This window comes from Talaromyces marneffei, chromosome 7 (assembly GCF_009556855.1).
Source record: "Talaromyces marneffei chromosome 7, complete sequence".
Lineage (NCBI taxonomy): Eukaryota > Fungi > Ascomycota > Eurotiomycetes > Eurotiales > Trichocomaceae > Talaromyces > Talaromyces marneffei.
In genome coordinates, this window is record NC_072354.1 from 1,074,042 (window position 1) to 1,092,335 (window position 18,294).

The 18,294-nt window shown below is 47.1% G+C and overlaps 7 protein-coding genes across 7 annotated transcripts; 4 read left to right on the plus strand and 3 right to left on the minus strand.

Moving 5' to 3' along the window:
* Positions 1-968: 968 nt before the first annotated feature.
* On the plus strand, positions 969-1,523 carry EYB26_009049 (uncharacterized protein; the record flags this gene model as incomplete). Its single annotated transcript, XM_054268300.1, has 3 exons — positions 969-1,130; positions 1,211-1,368; positions 1,457-1,523. The coding sequence occupies 3 exons, from the start codon at positions 969-971 to the stop codon at positions 1,521-1,523; spliced, it is 387 nt and encodes a 128-aa protein (XP_054124275.1).
* Positions 1,524-1,989: 466 nt separating this feature from the next.
* On the minus strand, positions 1,990-4,433 carry EYB26_009050 (uncharacterized protein; the record flags this gene model as incomplete). The annotated part of the gene is made up of 3 exons (XM_054268301.1): positions 1,990-3,234; positions 3,291-4,288; positions 4,349-4,433. The coding sequence occupies 3 exons, from the start codon at positions 4,431-4,433 to the stop codon at positions 1,990-1,992; spliced, it is 2,328 nt and encodes a 775-aa protein (XP_054124276.1).
* A 569-nt stretch (positions 4,434-5,002) lies between these two features.
* Positions 5,003-6,541, plus strand: EYB26_009051 (uncharacterized protein; the record flags this gene model as incomplete). Its single annotated transcript, XM_054268302.1, has 1 exon — positions 5,003-6,541. One exon carries the CDS (start codon positions 5,003-5,005, stop codon positions 6,539-6,541), a length of 1,539 nt encoding a protein of 512 aa, XP_054124277.1.
* Positions 6,542-7,067: 526 nt separating this feature from the next.
* Positions 7,068-8,828, plus strand: EYB26_009052 (uncharacterized protein; the record flags this gene model as incomplete). Its single annotated transcript, XM_054268303.1, has 4 exons — positions 7,068-7,399; positions 7,457-7,507; positions 7,566-8,380; positions 8,431-8,828. 4 exons carry the CDS (start codon positions 7,068-7,070, stop codon positions 8,826-8,828), a joined length of 1,596 nt encoding a protein of 531 aa, XP_054124278.1.
* Positions 8,829-9,222: 394 nt separating this feature from the next.
* EYB26_009053 (uncharacterized protein) lies at positions 9,223-12,543 on the minus strand (the record flags this gene model as incomplete). Its single annotated transcript, XM_054268304.1, has 1 exon — positions 9,223-12,543. The coding sequence occupies one exon, from the start codon at positions 12,541-12,543 to the stop codon at positions 9,223-9,225; it is 3,321 nt and encodes a 1,106-aa protein (XP_054124279.1).
* A 1,972-nt stretch (positions 12,544-14,515) lies between these two features.
* EYB26_009054 (uncharacterized protein) lies at positions 14,516-16,265 on the plus strand (the record flags this gene model as incomplete). The annotated part of the gene is made up of 2 exons (XM_054268305.1): positions 14,516-14,964; positions 15,020-16,265. 2 exons carry the CDS (start codon positions 14,516-14,518, stop codon positions 16,263-16,265), a joined length of 1,695 nt encoding a protein of 564 aa, XP_054124280.1.
* Positions 16,266-16,689: 424 nt separating this feature from the next.
* Positions 16,690-18,177, minus strand: EYB26_009055 (uncharacterized protein; the record flags this gene model as incomplete). Its single annotated transcript, XM_054268306.1, has 1 exon — positions 16,690-18,177. One exon carries the CDS (start codon positions 18,175-18,177, stop codon positions 16,690-16,692), a length of 1,488 nt encoding a protein of 495 aa, XP_054124281.1.
* Positions 18,178-18,294: the final 117 nt, after the last annotated feature.

Sequence of the window (18,294 nt, forward strand, 5' to 3'; positions counted from 1 at the left end):
AATGACAGGGCTCAACAGCTACTTGAATAGGATAGGCGCAGCAGACTCCGATCTCTGCGCATGTGGACAAGCAAGTGAGACAGTGGAACATTTCCTATTCCGCTGCACAAAATGGACAGCGATGAGAGAAGGCATGAACCAATGCACAGAGTCGAGACGAGGTAACCTGTCCTTCTTCCTAGGCGGAAAATCACGCTCCGACCCGGATCGATGGCAACCAGACATGAAGGCCGTCCAGGCAGTAATCAAGTACGCAATTGCAACAGGAAGATTAGAACAGGAACCCGAAGCCGGACCTCCATCAACATAGGGGAAAGGAAGTAATCTATCCCTTCCCAGGTAGATACTGCTGCGGCCGCCGAAGATAGGACACCGCACACTTGGAGAAGATAACCTTTAAGACCATCTACTAGCCAACACCTTTAACAAGGGAAATTCCCCACCCTAAAAAACACCAACCGGAGAACCCGAACACCAAGCTGACACGGTACGAGAACAAATTATGGGCTATCACGAGTTTACGTCGGATCTGTGGGAAATGGATTATGTAATTAATACGCTAGTGCCCTATAGGCTTAGTGCCTCCGGGCGTAATAAACATCTATCTATCTATCTATCTATCTTCAACGGCACAACACGGAACGTGGGATGCCCAGTCTTCCCCTCAGCAACCTCCTTATTTTGCTGTACATGCACGTATGAGCCAATGGGATGAATATACAGTCTTGCTCTTGAGTGATATAGTGGAATCATTCGTCTTGGTAATCTGAGGGGGCTACCAGAAGTAGTGAGTAGGTGGAGGGGCAGATAAATACTGTAACTACCTGAGCTTATCTGAGCTGTGCACTAGCTAGAGTATTTAATACGTTTTGTTTTTCTATTGAATTTCTTTTTCTTTCCTTCTCCGCACACTTCCTATTCTACAAACTAAAATCTTTTGAGCTTCCGTATAACGTACTTCAAACAAAATGGCAACCAAAACCCCTGTCCTCACCGAAAAGGCTCCCAAGCCCTTGCCCGGTATCTACTCCCAAGCCATCATCGCCAACGGCGTCGTCTACTGCTCCGGCGCCGTAGCCATGGACCCCGAGACCGGAAAGTTGGTTGATGGAGATATCAAGGCTCACACTGTATCCCTCCCCGCTTCCCTCCCCTCTCCTCCCAAATCCCATTCTTCAAAGTGAAGTTGGCTGACGAAATATTCGAACAGCACCAATGCATCAAAAACCTAACCCACGTCCTCGAAGCAGCTGGTACTTCGATCGACAAGGTGGTCAAGGTCAATGTGTTTTTGGATAATATGGACAACTTTGCGGATATGAATTCGGTGTATACGCAGTACTGGGGCGATGTCAAGCCTTCCCGGACGTGAGTCAACATTTTCAGTCAAATCTTGTGCTCTGTTTGACTTGTTGGGGGGAAGAGAAACTGACTTTTTTGGGGGGTGATGGGATAGTTGCGTTGCTGTCAAGACTTTGCCTCTTAACACAGATGTTGAGATTGAGTGCATTGCTGTTTTATAGGTATGCGGGCTTTTTTCTTGTCTTTGACTATGGGAGTGAATATTTACTAATTTGATTACGGAGTAGATAATGAGGTCCAGACGGTATATGGAAATGGATTTATGAAAATCAAAATATCCGGTGGCGATATCCTGTGATATATATCTGCACATTGCATCTGACACCAGCATGTGAGAAAGTTCAAATGTTTATAGGTTGAATATAAAATAACCTCAGAACCTCCTACGCTCTTCACCATACTTTCCGTACATGGGGAATAACCAATACTTCCAGTCAATTTCGCAGATGCTATCTACCTAGGTACTTCAAATACCAGGACCTGAGTACATTCATGTGAAACAAAAGACCAACCATGCCCTCATGGTCATTTTGGCGGAATGACTGGATGCAGTTCTATTCAAACCTAAATTTAAAAATGGACAATGAATGGATATAAGAAAACACAAATGGTATCAAACAGAAAAAATCACATCGAGTCATTCCCAATCAACCTCCCCAACGTATCGTACGCCTCCTGCAACAACTCCCATCTACATCCCTCCAGACTCTCGCGTACCGCCTGCAGTAACCCCGAAGTCTCCTGCGCCACAATATTGATATCCGCCGAATCATGCCGAAGCAACATCAGCATGCGCACGAGATATTCTTCCGCGCCGCAGGACGGTTTCCTGCCTCTTGATGATGGGTGTTGTGATGGTACTGGAGACTGGCTTCGTTCCCGGGCCATGGCGCCGTACGCCCAAAGGATTAGTGAGGCGTGGTATATCGACCATGGACGGAGCGCAATGTTATCTTTCGTGGCGCGATACAGTTGGCCGGTGAAGATGGTTTCTTGTATGAGTAGTAGACAGTGGTAGAGAGCCTTTTTGGATTCTTCTCTTTCGCTCCATAAGCGCACGCGCGCGGTCGCTCTTAGGCGGTCGTTGTTGGAGAGCAGACTTCCTAGTAGAGATGGTGCGCCGGCGAGGATATGTATGTCGTTTATGTCGGTGTAGATAGCCACATAGGCCATACGATGAAGAGGCCTTGACGCTTCTAGCGCAAGCGATGAGCTCCGTGACGCGAGCGAGAATGACCATGTATCCATTGCGCGTTCTAGGGTCTCTTTCCATGTATCGATTGCATCCAAACGAGGTGAATTTGCCGTCGGCATGCGTCCGACACCCAATGTTACCGAGTCTCGCGCTTTTAGGTGTGCGGTTACGCTAAATAGACCATGTAGTAGGATAAAGCGAGCGTATGCACTACAATGTGGTGGGATGGGCGTTCGTGCTAATAGACGTTTTAATACAGGCAGAAAGCCTGGTGACTCGGGTGTTTTGCGCATCATCCTGTCCCAATCCTCGGCTTTCATGCAGTCCCAAAGTACATCTGCACATGGTAAGGGCAAGCGCACATCATGCACGGAAAGAATGCATGTGTGGCCAAACATGAAGCTATGTTGAGCATCCATGATGAATCCGAAAAATGCAGTTCGGTTTGAGCCCTGCATTTCAATCCATCGATGCCATGACTGCTCTAGTGGAGTTGTTCCGGGTGTTTGTGCGGTGTTTTGATATGCAACGCCACGTTTCATGAGTGTGATGATTGCGCCGTGGAAGATGTGTGCGAGTTGGTGATGTTTTCTTGTAGAAAACATTTTCTCATGTGCTTGTAAAATCAGGAGAGTTTGGACACACCATAGTGATGCGGGAGGGTCAAAGTCGGGAGTCTATCAAGTCAGTATCTCTCTTCTTTACAGTACGTTGCAGCCAGTAAAAGACGTACTCCGAAAATAAGATATCGCAGGGTATCGTGGATCTTGATAGAAGCATGCCAATGTACTGCGTCTCCTGACAGCGTCGACCCCAACGTAACAATAGCGGCAACCATGAGAGGCGACGCTTTTACTGGGTCAAGTGTCTGTTTATGTAAAATGGGAAAGTGTGGATGATAATTCTCAAAGTATAAATCCCAGAATCCAGCAAGTTTACTCGGATAAAAGAAGGATGACATCGCTGTCTCCGAATCTAAAGTGCTCAATGCTTCCAACAGGTTTGCACGAACCTGGATCCAGGGTGACGTTTGAGATGATCGAGGCGACAACGGATGGCGGATATGGGCAGGTGATGGCACTGGTAGCACGGGTGGTGATATATCTGTTGATGAGATGCTGTTGTGTGGGGAGGTGATGGACGGTATGCCAGCACTGCCTCCTGTAGTGTTCAGGTCGGCAGAGAGATTATCAAACAACCACTCAAAGTCCAAGGCTGGATCGGGAATGTTTGTTGACGAATCAAAGAATAGTGAAGTGACTTGATCTTCTACAAACTGTGGAAGAGCAAAATTCACATTGTGAGGGTCAGGGCCACGTACGGTAGGGCCTGGGTTCCGGTAATCCATTGGCCCCAGATGCTGGCCGTAAGATATGACATGGTCATTATGACATTCAAGTCTCGTTGTGTCCATGACCCCCATCTGATCATATACCCTGCCAGCATCTTCGTAAGGAGATATCTTGACTGAGTGCATATCCGGAGAACTCATCCGGACATCCTCCTCCTGCTCTCGTTCAGTGAATATGGCAGCATGCGCCATTTGCATATTAGACTGAGACGGAGCTTCAGAAGATTCATGCGAAGAGCTGGGAGTGTTGGCTGCCACAAACCCGCCTGAGTTGCGGAACCACATGCCCTTGGCATGGCGTTCCTCGTGTCTCCGGAGCAAGTCCCTTCGGACGAAGCGTTTGGGACATGACGGGCATTGATATATTTGCTTGGGACTGTCTGAGCTAAGTCAATATCATATTCAGCAAATATAACAGTCTCTTAGAGGTAAGTACTCACGGTTCAGTCGATGTCTAGCCAAATGCTCTGCTCGAAGGAACCTCTTTCCGCACCCCGGCTCGGTGCAGGAATGCTCCCGGGGCATGAGGACGCGCGAAGACAATCTCCAACTGCGGGAATTGCCCTATCATGTCAACGGGTAGATTATGAAGAGGTTTACATAGTACGATGCCAATATTTGTGGTTGAATAATCAGCAGAGGGGTCATGAACATATAGGGCGTGATGTTGAAGTTCCTAAAGTATTCGTCACACTTGTGTGGGGCGACTTATTCTGTGAATCCTGCTTGCAGTCTGATTGGTGGCTATATCATAGATTATTGCTCCAACCGGCCAATCAGAAGATACAGATTTCCTGGTATATACTGTATTGTTGTATATCGAGGCCTGATCGGATTGTTTCGTTTCGATCACTACATTATCATGTGGACGACCCTAGCAATTAGCTTTGCTAGCTGACGTACATTTAATAGCTTGCCAGATTTGCATGCATAGCTCTTGGGGTCCAAATCGGCTGCAGAAAATAGTTTTTCCGACACCCTCAAGCTAGTTGTAGTTTGGGGATACTAGTAACCACTTAGCTTGCTGGTCAAATTCAAGCCCCGCAGAACACTATCTGCCATTCAGACGGTCTAGTCTCTGCGAATGTCCAGTCATGGGTGCACTCACACTTCTTCCTGTTGAACTCTTGGACCTAATTCTCTCCTACCTGCCTAACCGGGACATCAAGAGCCTACGACTGACATGCTTAACGCTAAGTCGATTAGCGCAACTGCGTCTCAACAGGGTATTTCTATCTGCAAATCCGCTTAACATCAAAGTGTTGCGCGAGATTGCAGATCACGAGACATTTCGGCACAACGTTGTTGAGATCATCTGGGATGATGCTCGCCTTATTGAACATGCCCCGGAACGCGTACTAGAACTCTTGGACGGTGAAAATTGGGCCCAGTGGGGAGATGATCCAAACTCCTATGAGGGGATTCCTTGGTGGTTCGAGGAATCATATGAAGAAAATGTGAAAAATCGCAGGTCGCAGGAGACATTCCAGGAAGCAGATCCATCGATTCATGTTTCCTGGGAGTTTTATCAGCAGCTAATACAACAGCAGAAAACCGTGCTAGAGTCTGATGATGATGTCAAGGCTTTTAGGTATGGTTTACAGCGTTTCCCAAGGTTGAGGCGGGTAACGGTCACTCCTATAGCTCATGGAGTTCTTGACATGCCACTATATGAGACACCAATGATTCGATCCTTCCCCCCCAAATTTAACTACCCAATTTCGTACACATGGCCGCCCTATGAATCAAATTCACAGAGTTCTTATACCCTGCAGCCTTGGACCCAGGAGAAAATGAAGTGGCGTGGCTTCTGTGTTGTAATTGATGAACTTTCGAAGATATCTAATAATGTTTCGGAGTTTGTTATTGATACACACACCCTTCATCTGACCGGACTAAGTTGCCGCGTCTTTGATCAACCGTGTGAGGAGTATACCAACTTGGTTTCATTACTCCCTGGTTTCAGTCATATTGACCTGACCCTCTCAGCGGATGGACAATCATCTAGAGCACACAGGTGGTCATCATTTCGCAGTGGGCTTCTTAAAAGTGCCTTAAGTGCGGCGTCGGATCTCAAGCACTTCAGTTTGCAGATCAATGTTAACCATGAAAAATCTCGACACTTTAACATGCCTGCAGACCATCCCTTTGACCCCGAGCACTTTATCCCTCTAGACACGATCTTACCCAAAATCAGTGAGAAATGGAAGAAGCTGCAACATTTTGGCCTTTCGGGATTTCTCGTGCGAGGCGATGATCTACTCAGCGTACTAGCAGACCTACCGGCCTCTGTACGGTCTGTTGAACTGAGTCACTTGGATTTCATGGATCGAGACCCGAATGCTTATCGCGATTTGCTCGTGAACATCCGCGACAAACTAGGCTGGGGCCAGCGCGCAGAGCATGAAAGACCGGTATTAACTGTGCATCATAAATGGAACGACATTTACAATATGCATTATTACTGCTATGACAAGGCCGTAAATGATTTTGTTTACCATGGTGGATTGGATCCTTTCCGAAGGCGAACCATGGGCGACCAAGGCTTGTACCGTCTGATAAATCCGTTTCGAGCTTATTATGGGTCTGAAGCAACCTCAGATACTTCCATGCCACTAGAGATTCTTGAGTAGCAGTTTTGTTATTTGATATGTGGTGAATCTCAAGTGTAGATGGATGTTAGGGTTATGATAGAGTCTTTTACCGGTACCGCAGACATATACCGGCCTCTTGGCGACAAAATGCAAAGTTCTCAAGAATTATACTGGTACCGTTTCGATACCAACCCCGTAAAGAATATCTAACGTAGTTGCTAACTAACTACAGCTTTGTAATAGCATAGCTAACTAGTTAACTAGTAAAACTGGGTCGTGGCATTAAGGAAAGAAATTTGGCTGAATGTTATTTTCAGACTACTCCATACTGTGAGTAACTACATGTTTTTATGCATTTTTACGCATTACTCCATAGTATGTCGCCAAGGCCGGTATAGCGCGCTGTACCTTGACCCTGCGTTTTTAATCAACCAATCAGAGAGTGTAGCCAAGACGCGCCATGACCTCATTGATCTTATCTGATTTGTTTGCCAGCTCAAACTTTCATCCCTTGAAAAAAACTTCAACCCATGTTCAACTACTCCGTATACATTCTCAACTGACAATGTCGTCCCCTCGACGTTCTTCGGGGTTCGTGCCCCCCCCAAATCAACATCACCAGGGTACACCGTCAAATACTACTTCCTTTTTAGAACTGAGCCCTCAACATGGCTGGCAGATGATGTCGACTCGCGGCCAGAGTCTGCCGCGTCTGCTCAGAAGATATTCACATTCCGAGGACAATAACAAGGCTAACTCTGTGGATGACCTTGAAACTGGTTCCCACGGAGTAGAAACTGCTGGTAGTATCCGACATCTTACCGTCTCGCCGACAGGGGAACGGCCTCGTAGGCGAGGTTCGATTCTGATTGGAGACACAAGGCCGGCGTTTCGATGGTGCTTTTTTTTCCCATAATATCACGCGCCAACCTTGCGAGTACTAACTGCTACCAGGTCGGATTATTATACATCTACCGAGGAATTGGCTAAGCTTCGGAAACCGGTGTAAGTAGAGAATCGTCTGTCAAACGACTCAAAAATCATAGCTCACTTAAAATGTTAGCCGGGAGTACTATGAGCGAATGAACTACCTCGTTTCTCGATATAGTTTTATCGACCGCCTTCTAGACTCATCGATTGCTCGTGATCTGCTAGAAGATTATGAGCGATTCTGGGCTACCAATCACCGAAGTCATTTGCACCCGATTACAGAAGATCCAATGCCCATTTCTCCCGGAAGCTTGGGAGCGCACCCTGCTATGCCGGAATCCGAATCGCAGGGAACTGACCGCACTCACCGTCATCTAAATGAAACAACTCCGTTGCTATTATCTTCAGACGATGCAGACGAGATGATGGAAATCTCCCAATCGTCAAGAGAGCAAGACTCTCGTCGCATCGTCATGACGGCTGTATACGTCAACCTGATAGCGAATCTGATCCTGCTCATTGCCAAGATCGTCGTCACTCTAATGACTAGCTCTGTCTCTGTCTTGGCTAGCTTGGTAGACGCAGCACTCGACTTTCTGAGTACAGCTATCGTCTGGAGCACTACCCGGCTGACCGGACGACGAGATAAGTTCCGCTTCCCGGTAGGCCGTCAGCGTCTGGAACCTTTAGGGGTACTTATCTTCTCGGTCGTGATGATTACATCCTTTTTCCAAGTTGGAATTCTCTCGATACAGCGCCTGGCCGACGAAGATGATACTTTAGTTGAATTGACGGTGCCTGCACTCATCATCATGGCATCAACAGTGGCCATCAAGGGTCTTTGCTGGATCTGGTGCCGAAGGATCAACAATTCAAATGTTCAAGCGTTGGCTCAGGATGCCATGACGGACGTTGTATTCAACACCTTCAGTATCGTTTTCCCTCTTGGTCAGTCCCCCCTCTCTTCTTGTATCCAAACTCGGATTAATAAGAAACAGTCGGCACATTCGCCAACAGCAGGTACTTCGACCCCCTCGGCGGTCTCTTCCTTTCATGTTATGTAATCGGCAACTGGGCCGGCACCGCAAGCGAGCACATAGCCCACCTAACAGGTGCCGCCGCCTCACCCGCGGACCGCAGCGTTCTGCTATACATTGTCATGCGCTTCGCAGAATGCATACGCTGGATCCAAAACCTTGAGGCGTACTATTCCGGTGATAGACTGAACGTAGAAGTCGATATTGTGCTTGACGGACACACAAGCTTGCACGATAGTCATGATATCGGTGAGAGTTTGCAGTATATGCTTGAAAGCACGGTGGCGAATGTCGATAGGGCGTTTGTGCATCTGGATTATGCGGAGTATAATTTGCCGACGCATGTGGATCCTGCTTGATCAGCCCTGGGTACCGTGTATTTGATATCAACTTTTAGGAGCCTGTCTATTGTATAATGCAGCCGAATTGACTATGACAAACGGGAGACCTCCCTATTTTACAGGACGTAAATAGGCATTTTATTTGATATAGGGCCGGATGGCACTCTGATACACCAGTTGACAATGCTATTAATCGAAATATGATTCACAGCACCCCTGGTCTCTCAATTGACACAAGGTTAGATTTTATTAATATGAAATATGAAGAGGCCTTCTGTTTGATTATTATTAACAACTTGCAAATTCCAAGACGATATATCTTATCTACAACCCCTCTAACAAACCAAAGTACACAAAACTAAAAACAATCATGAAACATGAAACCATAAGACCATAAGACCAGGAAACAGAACTACCACCCTGCAGGAACATAACGGTCAGGGGGCTTCCTGTTCCGCGTACTACGACGCAAGGTCATCGCATCATAGGGCCGGGTGCGCCTCCGTGTTCTATTCATATGTTGTGATCGAGGAGTATTTTGTGCGGGTGCCTGCCCGGGATTCTGATTCACAATCTGGTTTTGGTCTAGGGGTTGAGTCTGATCCTGAATCTGGCTCTGGTGCTGCGTTTGCCATTGTCCTCGTCTCGGCCGACGACGGGCTGCCTCCTGCGCTTTGGATTCTCTTCCCGCTGATGTTTGTCTTCTGATACGACTGCCCTTTAGGATTGGGCTGGTTGCAGTCGTTTGAGTCTGGCCTCTTCTTGTTGGACTACGGGTGGGAGCTGGATCTGCAGCTGGATCTGGGGTTGATAGTGATTGTGATGCTGTAGGTTCTTCTGCAGGGGCTTCTCCAAGTTTGGTTGCTGGTTGAACCTGAGGTAAGACTGATGGCTCATCCAGAGCCGGAGCTTGTGGATAAGTTGTTGATCGAGTTGTAGATGGGCCGGGTAAATAAATCGGCGGTTGATGATTAACTGGAGGCTCAATTGGAGCTGGTTGTTGAGCAGCATTTGAAGTTAGGGCTAGTGGTGGCGGTGATGATGAAGGCGATAGTCTCCGCACCGGTCTTGTTGGGCGTCGAGGTGGAGATGGAGATGACGGAGGCTCATAATCATCATCTATTACTGGTCTCGTTGTAGACTGTTCTAGCTCTGCCTGTAGTTCAGATGTTCTTCGATCTTCTTGTATTCTGTCTCGTGCATCTACTGCCTCCTGATTCGTTATGAGCCAAGCTCCACCGCTTATTCGTGGTGGACGCCCGGCGAACCCCTCTGGTCTTATCACTGCTCTTGTTCTTGGATTGGTAAATATTGCTGACACTTGCATTCCATCTGATGTTTGTTGTTCTCTTATCTCTGCTGCTGGTAGGAGCTGTCGTGAACCCTGTCCTGGAGTTTGTGCTGGTCGTCCTTCAGCTCGTTGTGGTGTTTCTTCTATGACACGCTGTAGTGCCAGCGTTGCTGCTTGTGCTGCTGCAATACCAGGTACTTGGTCTGGTTCTGGCCCCTCCTTTCGCGCTCTCTTTGACGATGATACTCCGTATCCTTCCTCCTGATCCTCCTCCTCCTCTTCTTCTTCAACGTCTTCTACATATGTGCCCCGTTTTCTCCTTATCGGACTGCTAGAAGAAGAACTGTCACTATCCGGCCATTGCGATTGACCTTGCTCTTGTTTCCATGATTGCGGCGGCGCTGGTTGAGGGTACAATAACCATCGAGATGGTGGCGGTCGTTGATTCTGCGATTCTGCCGGATAGTCCTGAGGGTTTTGTCGTCGTCCTTTTTCCTCTTCTTCTTGCCTCTGTTTCTCTTTGAGATTTGTGTACCAAACGGGTACTTGCGGTGGCTTATTTAGTGATTGAGCTGGATATCTTCTCTGTTGTTGTTGTCCCTGTTGCTCTCGTTCTTGTTGTTGTGGACTATCCTCGCTTTCACTTTCTTGTGCGCTTTCGCGTCCCTCCATCTCGTCTGCGCGTTGCCGCTTATCGTGCTCACGTAGTAGCCATTCCTCGATTTCTCGTTGCCCCTCCACACGCTGTCTGTTCCACTCGTACCACTTCTCTTTTTCACGTTTATTCGCCTCTGAATCATTTCTTTCCTGCTCCTGTTGTAGATAATTCTCATATCCTTGTCTTTGCGTGCGTAAAGTGTCTCTTATTTTTTCTAACTGGTGCCGCAGCTCCCGTAGCCGCTGTTCTATATGGCGCTCTTGCTGGCCTAGTCTACGTAGCTCCTCTAATTGCTCGTGCTCCTGTACCTGTTCATCCAATCTCAATCCTCGTTCACGCATCAACTGTTGCAGTTGTTGTAGTTGGTTTCGTAGACTCTCCCGTTGACCCTGTACTTGGTCAAGCTGTTCGTCTAATCGTTGCTCGTCCCATTCTCTATCCAATATCTGTGATTCTAACATATGTATGTGCTGCCGTTGCCCTAACTCCCACATTCGTCGCCGTAGGGCGGAGAGCTGGCCCATTTGTTGTCGCCGTGTTTCTTGTTGCTCCTCTGTCAAACCCCGCTGTGTATCCTGTATTGTCCGCCATTCTTGGAGTGCATCTCGTAAATGCTGTCGATTCTGCTGCATCTCTTCTAGTTCTTGTGCGTTTGATTGCCTTCTTTGGGCCTCCAGCATCATCTCTCCCCGTTGCTGCCTCTCTTCCTCTGACTCTTCTTGTTGCTCCTTGTCTGGTTGTGGGCTTTCTGGAATATCTGATAACCGTTTCCATTGCCTATATCTATCTTCCTGTTGTTGTATGTATTCTTCCTCTGTCTGCTCTGGTTGTTGCTGCTGGTGCAAGTCAAACCGAAGTTGCCGTGCTGCTGCTTCATCAACGCTATTTCTTTGATGAGAAGTCTCTGGTTCTTTTGATGCCCTCCCACTATCCGATGTACCGCTTGATCGTATTCTTCTTTTCGGATTCCTAGACCCCGACCCAGGTCTCGGAATCGATCTGGTGCTATCCGTCGATGATGTACTACTTTCGTCTTCATCGTCGCCTCGGTGTCCACTTTCTGACGATTCAGTTGATCCCCTTCCATTGCATTTATCTCCATCTTCATCTCCATCATCCCCCTTATCATGGTTATCGCCCTGACCATGTTCATTATTGTGATTATGTCTATCGCCATGATCGTCGCCACCGCCGTGATCGCTTTCTGGTACAGCATCCGGATGAGTTCCATCCCTCCACTCTGCTTCCCTCTCCGCAAGATTCTCATTAAGCTGCGATTCCGTTTCATCCCCCACAATACGATTAAAATCCAGCGCCTGGCCAATTTCTACCATGTGCTGATAAAAAGTCTGCCCACCGTGTCTCGCCGCCGCTCTGTCTTGTATTTCGTCTGGAGTAAATCTGAACTGATATTCCATTGCTTCCTCTGCATCCTCGCCATACCAGCTCCTTCTCTCGTCATCAATGTCTTGCATTCTTTGTTCCAAAAAGTCCAACGCCATTCGTAATCTTATCGGGTCCTTTCCGTATTCAACGCGGTCCTCATCATCGTATTCTACTGAAGGTATTGGTATAAGGTAACCTTGCTCATCACTGTCATCTTCCGGAATATATTGAGTGAACTGTGGCTGTGGAGGAGTCGTCGGTGGAGGTCTATTTTCTTTATCTTCGTTACTGCTGCTAAAGATGGTGCTGGCTTCGCTGCTCCTTGTCCTGGATACTTCTTCCTGATTCAGGGGTTTCAATCGCTGCTCGGACGGGGATTGTGACTCCGGATTTGACATTTTGCTGTTTGTTTTTGATTCGAAGTGCTTTTTAAATAGGTTGATCTTAAACCGTTGGAATCGGATATCAGCGAAATGTTGTAAGGTTCCCTAACAGAATATCTGATTCCACAGAAATCCCAAGTGGAAAAGTTCGCTGTTTAAGTATCTCAGGCGCAGCTTCGGACGCTATTGACCTGAACAGAAAATGAGAATCACAAGGGTATACACTGGCATGTGCAATGATATAGCAACTGTGTGGGATTGCCCTGGCCAACAATGGGCGGGTCCTTCCTGACGAAGCTAGATGATGTGAATATTTCATTGTATCTAATTGCGCTATTGTGAAGTTCTTGTATTGACAATGACTAGTCTATTGTTTTGTACGGGTAGAGTTTCTGCAGCCAATTGACACACAAATAAGGGTAAAGGAATGCAGCTTTGTGTGTTTGATAGAGGATGGTGAGAAGTTAGGGTTACGTGCGTAATCGAGTAAACGTTTGTCAAACGACGACCCGAATAACCTCCAAGGTTTCACATTTGACAAAAAGACTATTGTCAACTTATTGTCTACAGGATCGATAGCCGAATACATCTTCGACCTTGCAAGCCTACTTGACTTATCAGTCGGCCATATTGTAGCAAGATATCAGATTTCTGTTGTTGGAGCTGGAACAGATACCAGTTCTGACTTCTGAAAACCCACAAGAGGTATTATTGGACCAAAGTATGAAGATGGAAACAAAGGATCAAATAATCAAGTCAACCGCTTAGCTGGAACCTTCAATTAAAATCAAGTCGTAATGTCGATTACAATAGAATTCATTCCCCTACGAGAAACCTCAGTCTACCACCAAATCAAGTAGTGAAACTCGCGACGCATCTGTCAATTAACAAAACAGGCAATAATGGCACAATAGACATTTTAGAGAGCCTTTTGCACAATAGTACGCTCTTTACTTTGAATCATCTCGACTCTAGTATCAGTTTTTACAATCGAAGGTCCATTATAGCAACCTACGAATAGCCAAGAAGGTTTAACGATAGAGCTGCAAGCTTTTCAGAGTGTATGAATCTAGAGGGATTATAATGCAGTACTTAGCCATGCCACCGTCTCCTAGTCATTTGTTTCCATTGTAAGTCAATCATTTATGCAGAATACAGCTACTTTGTTCTTGTCCAAGATGCATAGGAATGATGTCTTTAATATTTAATTTAACATCACTTTGAAATTGAGCCCTCCGTGCCCTAATCTTTCCTAACGGGTAATTCCTGCCCTATCGTACGCAGTACATCTTTCAGGACTGCCATACCGATACCGCCGAGTCGTCATTTCGAGCCCCCAATGCTCGACATTCGACCAGCGAATCAGCAATATTCGTCATGAAGCCCGTACATACCAACCCAACGAGATATATGTCAGAAAAACAGATCTAATTTATTACTACTTGTTAGTTTCGTTACTTGCATATCGGCGGAGTTTCTCGTCGGGCTCCGTATTTCCACGTCTTTCCACGGGCATTGCCGCAAACAGAGACCAACGTCATTTACCCGGCCACAACCCTAAGTATTTTTTTTTCTCTCTTTTTGTGTTACGCATTTATCTGACGATGTTGCATTTTGATTATTGTGTTTGATCCCAGTTATTTTGCCAAGGTTCACCTGACTTTTGTTTGATATTTTGTTACGTAGGTAATATATGATGACGATACCTGGTCTTTGATGGATGGATGGAAGTGAACTGTGGTCGAGTGACTGGAGGGCGTCATCACATCCGAGGCTGAACCCTCGTGACTCAGCTTTTGTCCCCCACTGCGCCTGTCCCATAATTTGTGTTCCGGTGTGTTCCCAGAAGATATTACACTGTATCTAAACAATTTGTTTCCGATCTTGAAGCAACAATAGAGGGGGGGAACATGCACTAGATAGCTCATCGCAGCAGGCTGTATATATTGATGTGGGCAAGAGGGCGGGAAGAGAGAAGGGTCAGGAAATGACACGACCAAAGGTACCCGAAGTACGAATCGTCGAAGTCGGCCCTAGGGACGGGCTGCAAAGTATCAAAGATGCTGTTCCGACAGAAACAAAGACCGAGCTGATTCAACGACTTTGGCGAGCTGGTCTTCGGAGTATTGAACTTACCTCGATTGTCTCTACGCGGAAAGTACCGCAACTGGCAGACTGTCAGGAGATTCTGAATAATCCTGCAATAAGAAGTCTTACAGAAGATTCGGAGGCCAGTGGTCTTCGTTTACCGGTACTCACTCCTAATCTGAAAGGGTTGGATATTGCGTTGTCACGAGGCGTCAAAGAAGTAGCTGTCTTCATCAGCGCGACAGAGGGGTTTAGTCAGGCGAATATCAACTGCTCTGTTGAGCAGGGGGTTGAAAAGGCGCGAGCTGTTGCTCAGAAGGCTATTGAAGCTGGTATTGCTGTGAGAGGGTAAGTTTCCCAATGTAGGGTCGAAGTACTGGATTTCTGATTCTGTTGTGCACAGCTATGTATCATGCATCTTCGTAGATCCATATGATGGTCCAACCAATCCATCCAGCGTCTTGCGCTGTGTGCAAGAACTGCTGCAAATGGGCTGCTATGAAGTAAGTTTGGGCGATACAACAGGCGCCGGCACACCTGCCAAAGTGGCCACTCTGATCAGGTATCTCGAGAAAAACGGCGTGTCTCTCAGAAACCTAGCGGGCCATTTTCATGATACCTATGGCCAAGCTGTGGCAAATGTACTGCAGGCTTATATTTGTGGTATCAGGGTTTTTGATGCTAGTGTCGGTGGTCTTGGAGGATGTCCATTCGCTCCTGGCGCGAAAGGGAATGTGTCGACGGAGGAAGTGGTTTTTATGTTTCAGAATGCAGGTATTCAGACCGGGGTAAATCTGGAAGAATTGGTTGCAACGGGCAATTGGATAAATCAGCAAGTCAGAGGTTCTTCAGAAAGCGTCCAGAGCGACTTTTCCTTGGCTACTGTCGACTCCATCCAAGAGAAATCACAACCCCGAGAAAAGGAGTTACAGCTTCCGGGTTTCCATCAATTGTCTATAAAATATATGAAGGCATCTCTGAAACGAGTTAAACATGTCGAGAAGATCCACTTTTTACAGAGCGAAACTGGCGATTTGAAGATCACCTTGAATCGACCGAATAAGGGTAACATGCTGACCAGATCCATGCTCACCAGCTTGATCAAATGTTTCAAAGCTTACCACCACAACCCTTCTGTTTCACGAGTTGTCATAACGGGGACCGGATCATATTTCTGCACCGGCGTTGGGATGAAAAGAGGGCGTTTTGAGAACGCTAGCAGCGCAGCAGAAAGAAATTCCTCCTTCGATCTTCTGATACAACTCTTCGAGATAATAGACGAATACCCCAAACCAGTCATCGCATGTCTAAACGGACATGCCTGCGGCGCCGGCGTAGCACTAGCATTTGCCTGCGACGAGCGAATCATAATTCAAACGGCAACCATCAACCTCAGCCCAACGAAGGAGAAACCCTTTCTGGCAGGTTTGATCAATCGATATTTTTCTTCTTCTGCAATGACAAGAGAAGAAGAAGAAGAGTGGCCCAGGAAGCAGTCTTCTCGTTCCATAACTGGCTCGGAGCTGCAGATCCTAGGATTAGTCACGGAGGTTGCCGATGGCCACAAGGATATGCAACTGAAATTGGAGAGCTATCTGTGTGTCAAGGAGTTATCTGGCAGAAGATTCGGATCGTTGACGAAGTTATGATTCATGTATGTATGTATGCATTGCGATTAATATTTTTTTTGGCAAAGGAGTTTGAATTTGCTTGGGCTGGATTTCTTTGTGATTATATCTCCCTCCGAAGTTTACTATTGTTCTGTTGACACGCGAACTTATATGTAGGGGCAGATGGTTATACACTTTTAGATAAAATAGAAATAGAAACGTACTCCAAAGATCAATTAATATCAACTGCTAAGAGTACGACAGAAGGCGCCGCAGCGGAAGTAGTGTTCGAGAATTTGTCGGACACTTCGTATTACTATAATCGGTCAAGTAATTGCTCTATGTATCTATCTATATCTAGGAACTAGTCTATGTACATCAACACAGCTTAGTCAAATGCCAAAACGCTTTTACATAAATGCTCAACACGTAACTGTCGATTCAACTAGACCGAAGTAGTTGATTATCCCTTCACAGCCTTAAACCCAAACCGAGTAATCCTCGCAACAGTCACCAACCCACACCCAAACAAAATCACACTCCCCATAAACACCTGCATATACAGATACTCTCCCGGCCCCCTGTTTTGATCGGCCTGCACCAAAGCACCTGCAATCGGACTTCCCGTCAACGCGCCAAAACTGACGATTGTCAAGACCATACCCATCCTTACACCGGTCTTTTTGAGATCGTCGGTCAACGAGCTCAAGGCAACGGGGAATAGGCCCTGTACGCCAGCAGTCGTGATTCCGTAAATCACGGCCCAGACGTAGAGGCCGGGGATACTGGATACGCCGGCCCAGCCGTAGGCAGTAATGGCGGTACAGAAGGCAAGGGGGATCAGGAGGTTGAGTGGTCCCGTGAAAGCATCCGACAATATACCAGGGATGATTCGAGATGGTAATCCCACCGCACTCATGACAATTAGCAGATCAGTGGACGCCGACACCGACGCACCCAGAGCATCACGCGCAAAACTGCTAACGTAGAAAAACCCAACGTACAGTCCCAAAATCACAAAAAACATGCCAAACGCGAAACATAGATATGGAACTTCCCGAAATGCCTCCCATTCCACAATGGGTCCCGTAGCTCGTGGCGGCAGTCTCTGTCTCAAAAAGAATAGCCCCGGCAACAGCGTCGCCAATGAGAAGAAGCCCAGGCAACGCAACGTCCATGCAAATCCGATCTTGGGGAGTAACGATTTCACCATTATAGGGATGATAAGGCCGCCCGTCGCCGAACCAGCTGCCGCACCAGCCAAGGCCAATGCACGATGTTTCTCAAAATACGTCGGCAGCAAGGCGATGGTAGGGCAGAACATTAACCCACATCCAATACCGGACATGAGTCCCTGCGACAGGAAGATTTGCCAGTACTCATGACACAAGGACGTCAGAAACAGACTCAAGACGGCGATGACCATGCCGCAGCTCCAGGTGAACTTGAAGTATCCAGCATCCGTCGCGCGGCCGGAGAATGTACCGATAAAAAACACCAGAAAGGTCTGCACGCTACCAATCCAGGAGATTGTTGAGGGTAGTTCTTGGAGTTGGGTTGTGTAGTAACTCTGGAATACGCCAAACGCGTTTACGTAGCCCCATGTGTTGACGATGACGAAATGAGCGAGGATGATTTGCGACCAGGCCAGGATTCCGCCGTCGGGAGGCGGGCTCATATATTGGCTTGATTCTCGGGTGCGGACCAGTGTGAGGGTTCTGGCTATGATTGAGGGGGCAGGGTTGTCCTGTGCACGGCCTGTTGATCTTGATATCGTAGGCTGAAGTTCATTGTCGTTGTCGGATGTTGTGTATGCCGATGGAGTCGGAGAGGGTGATCTCTGCTTATCCTTTTCATAATTGTCATGCTGATTGATGTTCAACTCATCTTGTTGTCTCGAGTCAACCTGGACCTCGGCCTTTTCGAGATCCATCTCGGTATTGTTGCCCATTTCGTATAGTCGTATATAAAATTCGTCCAACCGGACTGAGCTCTATAAAAGACAATGATCTGAATTACGATATTTCGTAGATTTCTCTAATCATACCGAAGAACTGACTGTCCCGAG